A 10,140-nucleotide genomic window follows, 5' to 3' on the forward strand; every position below is an offset into this window, starting at 1 on the left:
TTAATTAAAAAGAATTTAAAATCGAAAAAAAATATTTATATAATGAACAAAACAAATTTTAAAAAAAAAATGGAGCTCTGTGTCACTCTCCATGTCATGGAGAAAAACTCTCCACAACACGAAGAGGTTAATAATAATAAAATAAAAAATACATAAAATAATAATAATAATGATGATGATGTAATGCACGTGAAAATATACTGTAATTGAGCATATAACGTAAAAAAAATATCATGATAATTAATTGAGCTTTGTCTTTACTGTTACTTGATGAATTTTAAAGTTGGGATATTAATTATGGACATTGATAAAGCCTAAATTAAAAAAGAATTATTTTATATCATAAAATGAAAAAAAATTAAAAAGAATTCTAAATCTGAAAAAATTTATTTATAATATGAAGGGAAAAGAAATTTTAAAAAATATATATATATATATAATAAATTAAACAAAAGAAATATACAAAAATCAAATAAATAATATTTAGTTGAAATTTTAAAAAATAAGTTTTATCGACAAAAGAATTAAAAAAATTATTAGTAATATAAATAAAACAAAAAAAGAAAAAATAAATAGATAATGGAAACAAACGGAAAAATTCCTCTCCATAACACGGAAAGAGATATCTCCGTGTTATGGAGAGGAGCTCTCGAAATTTTTTTTTCTTTTTTTAAAATTTGTTTACATTTTTTTTTATTTAAAATTCTTTTTAATTCTTTTATTTTTATGAAAAAAGTTAATATTTTTAATTTTAATTAATTAAATAATATTTATATATTCTTCGTTTTATTTTAATAACTTTCTTCTGTTTAATTTTTTTTAATTATTTTAAAAAATATATTTTTCTTCATAAAATTTTTTTGTTCAATTTTAACTAAAAAAACTTTACAATGATTTTTTTTTTTATTTTTGCCTTTTTTAAGTCAGAATAAAGTAGTATAACGTTTTAAAAAACGAACAAAATGGCAAACAGTAACTGGGCACGACGCCGTAGAGAACAATGCCACAACAAATAATAATATTTATATATTCTTCTTTTAATTTTCTTAACTATTTGCTTTTTCCCCTAATTTAGCTTGAAACTTTTTGCTTCTTTTTTCAGTAAGTTGGAAGCAAGGATTAAATAATATTTATATGGAGGCAAGATATTTAACTAATAGAAATTAAATGATTTAACTAATTAAAGAACAAAAAAATAATTGCAGGTAAAAATTAAAAAGAAAGTTATTATAAATTTTTTTCATTAAATTGGAATATTTAAAATTAAAAATAAATATTATTTAATTAGAATTGAAAAAAATTAAATTTTATCATAAAACAAAAATAATTAAAAAGAATTTTAATTTGAACAAAAAATTATTTATAATATGAAGAAAAAAATTTAAAAACAGTTTTCAAAAAATATATAATAAAAACAAAACAAAGTAAACAAAAGAAAGTTACGAAAATTAAATAACAAATATATATATATATATATTTAAAATTTCTTTTTAAAAAGAATTTTAAATTGAACAAAAAATTATCTATAATATGAAGAAAAAGAAATTTTAAAGCAATTTAAAGAAAATATATAATAAAAACAAAACAAATGAAACAAAAGAAATTTACGAAAATTCAATAAAAAATACATAAATATTATTAATTAAAATTGAAAAAAATAAGTTTTATCATAAAGAGAAAAGAACTAAAAAAAATTTAAATTGAGTATTTTCTGTGTATATAAATTTTAGAGGATTAAATTCAAATATATCAAAGTTGGGCAATTAAATAAAAATCTCAACCCCATTTAAGTGATAAAGTATTATATTGTAACTCAGCTTGAGTTTGGGTCCATTAATTTTTTTTTTCATTTTCCCTCTTTTATTTTCAATCGCAGAATCTTCCATAAAATAATATTACACGTAAATAAAAACTTTTCATTAAATCTATTGGATATTGAACAATAAAAAAAATTCGATTAATTACATGATTTAATTATATTGAATATAGTTATCATCAAATACGTCATTTATATTTAAAATAACAACTCAAACTAAAATAATATTTGATATATAAATTATGAGCTCCAATAATTTGGATTTTTAATCCATGCATAATGGGAACATTTATCATATATCTAGAAAATACATTTCAATTATAGCAACACAAAATTGAGGTCAACCAATTTTTCATCTTGATTATTTTAACATCTGAAAAAATTTGATATATAAAAGAAATTTGATCATTTTTAGGAATTTTTTTCTTATTGTTATTTTTTCCTGTCGATCAATTAATTTTTCAAATAATCCAATAACAATTTTGACGTCATTTAGAAAGCTTTCTAATAAACTTTTAATTTTTTTTTAATGTCAAAAGTGTGTCATATATGAAGATTACATTTTCATTTATCATTTTAAACAATTAATCAAATTTATAGATTTATTGAGAGAAATGAATAAATATTTTGACACTTTAATATTACCTAAAAAATGAGATAGCGCGTGCATTGCAAGGGTGAAAAACTAGTATTTTAGAAAATGGAAAAAGTTCACATTTCCCAATGTTGGGTTGGGGTGGGGGAGGAAAGATGCAAATTTTCCTTTTGTTAATTTTTTTAACTTTTTTTTTTTTGGGGGTTAGACTCGCATATTTTAAAAAATAATTTGGGCATCTGACTACAATTATATCTTAATATTTTTTTTTCTTTTCATTTATTTAAAGAGGAGCATAAATTTGTGATTTTACAAAGCTTTATAGAGAAAAATGATGAAAATGTTATATTCCACAAAGCTTGGATGATTTAGAGGGTTTTGACCAAAATGAAAGGTTAGAGGGATATTGCGCTATAATAAAAGATTGATGGGGTATTGCACAAAATATGTAATGTTATCAGGGTATTGCACCAAAACCCCTTATATTATTGGTATCTTTACTATTTTTAACTCATAAACTAACGGAATTGGGCGATGGAGGATTTTTCGCACAGAAAATACCATTTAGGGGGTATTCCGTCAAAATGACAAGACGGAAGTATTACACAATAGAGGCAAATTTTAGGGAGGCTTGGCAGCAATTATCCATAAATTAAGGAAAAAAGTAGTAATGAACAACAAATTATTGAGGACTACACATTTCATTTAAACTAAACATTTTAATTAACCTACAAGTATTATCCACTTATTCATTTTTCATTTCTATGAAACAAATCGCTCATAAATTCTTCTCGTTGGAGGCTTAGATAGTTTCTATCCAGAAGGACGAAAGTGCACCTAAAATGAAAGGTTAGATTTAAATGCCAAAGACCTTAATATTGGGGATCGCACATGAAACCAAACCCCAACAAAGGCCAAAAATTGAACCAATAATCTCAACTGGATAGGCTTATCCAACTATAACCCACGTGGCACCTCCTTAATGGGATTCCATAATCTCTACAAAGAATCCCTGAGTGCCACGTGGCAAGCCAAGATCCTTTGAAAAATGATCAAAATACCAATGCATTTTATTAGCTTGGCCCTTCACATTTCAGATTTAGACTGATTAGCATATCCAATGGCATCCTTGGCAACCTTTGCTGCAGTGCATCCCTCCAGTGTTAAGGGCCTTGCTGGGAGCTCCCTTGCTGGAACTAAGCTCCATGTCAAGCCATCTTCCCTAAGAGTTAAGCCCACAAACTCCAGGTAACAATTCTCGATTCCAATTGTTGAACTACCTCGTCTAAAAAGGAGATGCATTTATTAATAATACCTCCGTCCCATAAAGATACTCCCGTTACTTTTTTCACACATATTAAGAAAACAATAAATTTTACTACCATTTTTTTAATATATACTTCGATTAATGCAATGCAATGCAATGTTCAGGGTAATTAAACTATTTTTGGTACTAGTCTTTGTTTAATGCTATAATCAAGATAATTAACATTGCAAAGTCATCTGAGACGGAAGAAATAAAAAATTGCCAAAACTTGAACGTTAAAATAAAAAAAAAAAAAAAAAAAAAAAAAATCAAATCGAGCAATGGCCTTACTGATTTGTTCACATCGTGATCTATGGTCTAGGATTATATGTATGGTCTTTCAATTTCTTACTCATGGTTTAAGACAATGATGACAATGGTTGGTGGTGGGCCATTTTTATGCTCCAAATACAAATGAATAAATGTCATGGAAGATGAAACCCTTTTTTTTTTTTTGGGTTTTAATTTATTGCTTCGACTATAATTGAATAATGGAGTGGCTTATACTTGTGATAACAAAACACATTAAATATGAGCATATTGGGAATCTAATATATTAACTACGCTCTCAAATAAGAAATATGACTATAATTTGGGCAGACATAAAAGGAAAACAAGATTATCTTTATGGAGCGGAGGTAGTATGAATTTGAATCGAGCCCCGTGTCTTCTTTGATACAACATTGAAACCACCTTAGTCATTCGTATGTGAACTAATTTTTCATGATTTTGAGTCGAAGGCAGCAATTATGTTACACTAATCACATTCGCGTATTTCTTGGTGACAACTGCCTAGAATATGTGAAGTTTGATGGTGTTGAATCTTACACTATGGTTTTGTTATGCAGGGCTGGTGCTGTGGTGGCAAAGTATGGTGACAAGAGTGTATACTTTGATTTGGAGGATTTGGGCAACACCACTGGCCAATGGGACTTGTATGGATCAGATGCACCTTCACCATACAATCCCCTTCAGGTATATATGTCTATCTTGAATATAAAGGTAGCAGTGTCCAACCGGGTCGAGCCGGCTGGACTGAAAAGTTCAGTGCTAGGCTAGTATTATAGTATAGTTTTGTTGTTGACATTCATTTATGCTAACAGAGCAAGTTCTTTGAGACCTTTGCTGCTCCTTTCACCAAGAGAGGTCTATTGCTCAAGTTCTTGATATTGGGAGGTGGCTTCACCATTGCTTATGTGAGCTCCAAAGCAACAGGAGACGTTCTACCGATTGTAAAGGGCCCACAACTACCACCCAAGCCTGGGCCACGTGGCAAAATATAATTTCCTCGGTATCACATTTTCAATCTTTTAAATTACTTGTGTTCAATTTTTCATTTCATCAGCATGTGATGTAAGTATATCAGAATCTACATGTGACTGTTTATTATTACATGTATTTCAGTACCATTCTAGTTGTATCTGATTCAACCATAAAGTCTCTAATAACTTTAGTTCGATTTCAAAATAAGTCACAATATAATCCATGGAGTACAATTCAGCATATACTTCCTATTTACAGAAGGAGCACTAGAACTTTACTAGATCCTCTATGGCATGACCAAGTTGTGTATGTACATTAGGATTGAGCTCTTTTGCTAGAGTCGAGTTCTGTCAGTTAGTTGTCCGTTCTGATGGTTTCATTCTCCAACAGAATCAATTAATGGCGAGCTGTTGGACTTCTTGTACACCTTAAGTTGTCTAGCCTCTCTATGAAGGAAAATTTTTTGTTCATCACAATTTTAGCCGGTTTAGTGAGGACCTTTGAATCAACATCTTTTTTGGCATCAGACTCTCCTTGATCAAAATTCCATCCCATGAAATCCAAGAGTGTCATTGAAGTTGGCGTCTCATCTGAATTTGTTTTATCTAATTCTTCATTAGGATTTGGAAATTTCACGGTAACAGGTGAAGGGTCTTTTAAGGGGTACTTCTTTTGTTCTCCATTTGATGGATTCTGTGCCAAGAGAGTCGGCTTGCATGACATCATCTATTCTTGACAACACTCTGAATGCTAGACTTTCAATTATTCTTGAATAGCTTTCTAGAATAGCTTGTCCCACGTCCTTCATGACCGAGAAAAGACGAAAAATTTAACCAAAATGAACAATAAGTTCCTGTTTGGTATACACTACTAGATAGGTCACAATAGAATTATGAACAAGTTTTGAGTTTCTTTCTTCTTTCTGCTTTTATACTGTCCAACACTACTCAATCTTCCCCGCCAAATATGCCATAAGTTACGAGCTAGTTTCTGTAGAACGAGTGACTTAAACAAAGAGCTTAAAAGGAGTAAAGTGAACTTCTTACTCGGTTGCATTGGATTTTACTGATGTCGAGAGAAGATTGAGGAATTCCAGGAAACTGGTGCTTAAGAATGAGCATGATATTCTCTGCTCTGTCTTCAAAAAGTTATCTCTTCTCCAAACTCACGGCTGAACTCCAAGAAGACTTGCCATCTTTAGCATTCATTTTCCTTTTCCAGATTATCACAGACGCCTCAATCTTATTTTTGAAGTCGAGGATTTTATGCTCCAATGACAAGTCCAGAGTCGAAAGTAAAATATCCGGATCAAAGTATTCATCCATGATGCTCTTGTAGATCGAATCTCCAAGGCTTGATCTCCCATTCTGTCACGAAAAATTAGTTATTGTTGCTCTGTCTATTAATGTGTTCCAAACACGCTATAAACGTTTGCTCTAGTAACATAGAAATGCGATATAATTTTCAGGTTTCCTATTACCTTAGGAAGAGTATCTATGTAGCTTTCGGGAATCTCCATTTCCAATAACACCTGAGCGTTAATGGCCATTGCTACTTTGAGTACTTGGTTTACAGAATCCTTCTGAGACTTTTGCCACTTTCTTGTCGTCTCACTTAAGCCATTTGGAGGAACTTTAGGGGTAGGAATCCACCATTTGTCGTCTGTCCTTCCATCGGTATTCTTTGCGTAGTAGAACTCGTTTTGGTCTTTAAAGTTATCAAGGCAATCCTGCTTATCATTGGCACTATGAAATTAACCAATGCCAAAGAAATGAACTAACACGAAAGGAGATTTGTTCTCTTACTAGTAGCACAGCATTGAGCTTTCGTAGGGCAGGGATGTTCATTTGGAGATCTGATCGTTGCTTTGTCACCATAATCTGATAAAGAATGAAGAACCTTGCGTACTCAAAAATGGATTGATAAACACGAGTTCCATAGATAGTCTTGCTCCAATGAATATGCCTCGGGAAACATTACGAAGGAGAGAGAGAGTTACCTCCATTTGTGTTCCATCTTTCCACCTTTGTTATGAAGGCACGAATTCAACAATGTAATCTGCGACAGATAGGAGCCAGTCAATCTCTTTTTTCCATCTTGCTTTGGTCTCTGGTGCCATGGGTTCTAATCTCTTTTGTTCTCCAAATGCAGAGGCTGGATTTGCTCAAGAAAATAAAGAATAACGAAGAACTCAGAAAAGACTTTGTGCGACATTCAAATTCTGCAACAGTACATATATAATAAAACTCAAGTAATTTGTCATTCGACTAATTTCTTATGCAAAAACTCCCTCAAGAAGAGAGAAATTGACAAACAAAATTTTAATTTAATATTTTTCTAACATCTATAAGATTAAAAAATTCAAAATCCAGGAACCTGCTAAATTCGTGATAGCATTCGAAAGTGTCAAAGCCGATGAAACACCCTTTCCCCCACCGGACATATCCTCCCCGAGGAGCAACTTCGCAAACTTTTCCTTCATTTGCCCCATATCTAAATCATAGCCAAAATTTAAGATGGCAATTGTAAACAACATAAACTCAGATGAATATGATATACTATATGTTAAATAGATTGGGGACAAACTTTGAATCATATCTGCATACAAGCCGAGATTCATTTTATTGTCACTATATGTACAATTTCTTAATGGCTGACAACGAGACAAAACATTCGTTATGATACTATCTCATTTAAAAGTGAGTATATCTATCTCGACTTCATTCTATTAGAACAAATCTGGATTAAGACTCATGTAGCCGACCTAATATATTCATATAAACAACCTTTTGTACTCAGGATGCATAGCAGCACCTTAATTCCCAGACTTGAATGTATCAATCACCAATATGTGTACAACATGAACAAAACTTCGAACATTTTGAAAAAATAGAAAAATGAAAATTATAATTGACTTGCCTGAATGTTGTCTCTCTTTCATTCCATCGCTGCCCAACCGAGATTTAAGATTATCAGATCGGGCTTTTAGCTGTTCCTTTAGTAGATCATCTTCCGCCATCGCTCGAACCATTTTCTGATTCAAGCATAGTGAATATGGAATTAAATGAAGTAATAATTCACAAAACTGGAGAAAAGAATTGATCAATGAGATGGAAAAAGAAGGGAAAACCAGAGCTTCAATGTGATGCAGGGTGGAATTTTTCCTAAATTTTCTGAAAAAGTGAGACGTTGGATAATTTTTCCTTTTGGTTTTTGTATAATTTTTATCAAGTTTGGTACTTACAAAATAAAAAATTGATACTCACGTTATCTCTTCTAACGGTAACGTTGACGGCCTAAAGATTGTGAGTGACTGAGAATGATTTGTATGTAAATATACGAAAAAGAATAATATGTAACGTCTCCATACCTCATATATTTGCACCTTATTTATAGGAGCTATGGCGAATGACGAGTCTTCAAGTAAGTGTATAAATGCATCCTTATCCTTTTTAGTAGATCATCTTCCGCCATCGCTCGAACCATTTTCTGATTCAAGCATAGTGAATATGGAATTAAATGAAGTAATAATTCACAAAACTGGAGAAAAGAATTGATCAATGAGATGGAAAAAGAAGGGAAAACCAGAGCTTCAATGTGATGCAGGGTGGAATTTTTCCTAAATTTTCTGAAAAAGTGAGACGTTGGATAATTTTTCCTTTTGGTTTTTGTATAATTTTTATCAAGTTTGGTACTTACAAAATAAAAAATTGATACTCACGTTATCTCTTCTAACGGTAACGTTGACGGCCTAAAGATTGTGAGTGACTGAGAATGATTTGTATGTAAATATACGAAAAAGAATAATATGTAACGTCTCCATACCTCATATATTTGCACCTTATTTATAGGAGCTATGGCGAATGACGAGTCTTCAAGTAAGTGTATAAATGCATCCTTATCCTTTCTTAAAATCACATGTTAATTAAGAAGCGCGAGTGTACAAAAAATAATAGATTGACCAATACAAGAGTATTATTTATAATGGTTATAAGTATATGAGATGAACATCTTGCAGGGAAATTCGGATAAGAATGACTATACGTGTCTATTGTTGTGTGATAATTATAAGCGTATGATGATAATTAAATACGCATGTGTTTGAATTATCATTTTCATGATAACTCTATCTAACAATTGATTTTACCTATGCCTATGTCCTAACTTCTATTAGAGGGTGTTTAATTGACATGAAAAATATCACTTAGAAAAAAAATATGTCAGGGTAAACATCATAGCATTTCTATTAAGAAATATGAAGATTCATTTATCAACATTTGATTTAGTCGACCAAACGCTATTGGCTATTGTGATGTAAATAAATATTTGAGGGAAAAAAAAAATCTGGACAACAGTTGTCACCGATATTTGATCAATCGAGCCCCCCAAGGTACTCAGTTGTCCACCCATAATGGTCACGACAGTCTGATTTATCACGGTATAGGAGGGTGATCTTATTTCTGTTATCATCATAAATGAAATAAAGACTAATATTATTCATACCACGATTTTTATTTCTTGCACCACTTAAGGTTCTTAATCTTTGCTCATTATAGTCATTATGTCCCTAACAATTTTTTATGTTTTTATTACCCTTAAATTTTTCATTAGTTAACATATTTTTATTTGGTAATAAATTTAAGTCCATTAAAATGACATAAAACAACTTATGTTTAAAAATAAATAAATAAAAAGTACGAAAAAAGTATTTTTTTTCCTCATTTCAAATTGTAAAAATAAAATATTTCGAAATAAATCATCATCAAAGACAAAATATATTAATTAATGGAAAGTTGAAGATAATAATTCGAAGAAAAAAGTTAAAAAGATAATTGCTATAATTAGCAAGGATTGATGAGCTTAATTACAATTAGAATGTAGTGTATCAAATAAAAATTATGATGGCAATATAACCACCTTAAATGTGTTCAAGATTCATTTTAACTCAAACCAAATAAGTTATCTTGATATTATATATATGCTTGACATTTTGTTAAGATCATTGTTGACAAAATAATAAAACTTCAACAATACCTTATTCTCATTTCAACATCAAAAAATTCCTTCTAAAAATTTGGCTTGTACCCCTTTTTAACTTGGAACATCTATGATGCATTCCATCGTTATAAAATAAAATTACAGCAATGGAGAAAAAATAGA

The 10,140-nt window shown here is 30.4% G+C and overlaps 1 protein-coding gene and 1 pseudogene across 1 annotated transcript; one reads left to right on the top strand and one right to left on the bottom strand.

Moving 5' to 3' along the window:
* The first annotated feature begins 3,480 nt into the window (after positions 1 to 3,480).
* Positions 3,481 to 5,187, top strand: LOC111367157 (photosystem I reaction center subunit VI, chloroplastic-like). The gene is made up of 3 exons (XM_022987890.1): positions 3,481 to 3,659; positions 4,566 to 4,692; positions 4,821 to 5,187. The coding sequence occupies exons 1-3, from the start codon at positions 3,532 to 3,534 to the stop codon at positions 4,998 to 5,000; spliced, it is 435 nt and encodes a 144-aa protein (XP_022843658.1). The 5' UTR covers positions 3,481 to 3,531; the 3' UTR covers positions 5,001 to 5,187.
* LOC111367156 lies at positions 5,154 to 8,185 on the bottom strand (annotated as a pseudogene).
* Between the last annotated feature and the right edge of the window lie 1,955 nt (positions 8,186 to 10,140).

The sequence above is a fragment of the Olea europaea genome, chromosome 18 (assembly GCF_002742605.1).
Source record: "Olea europaea var. sylvestris chromosome 18, O_europaea_v1, whole genome shotgun sequence".
Taxonomy (NCBI): Eukaryota; Viridiplantae; Streptophyta; class Magnoliopsida; order Lamiales; family Oleaceae; genus Olea; species Olea europaea.

What these genes read in the sequence shown, in the direction of transcription:
- LOC111367157 (XM_022987890.1), top strand. Translation starts at nt 3,532, where the DNA reads ATGGCATCCTTGGCAACCTTTGCTGCAGTGCATCCCTCCAGTGTTAAG. An exon ending in GTTAAGCCCACAAACTCCAG is followed by an intron (nt 3,660 to 4,565) that starts GTAACAATTCTC and finishes TTTGTTATGCAG; the next exon opens with GGCTGGTGCTGTGGTGGCAA. An exon ending in CACCATACAATCCCCTTCAG is followed by an intron (nt 4,693 to 4,820) that starts GTATATATGTCT and finishes TTATGCTAACAG; the next exon opens with AGCAAGTTCTTTGAGACCTT.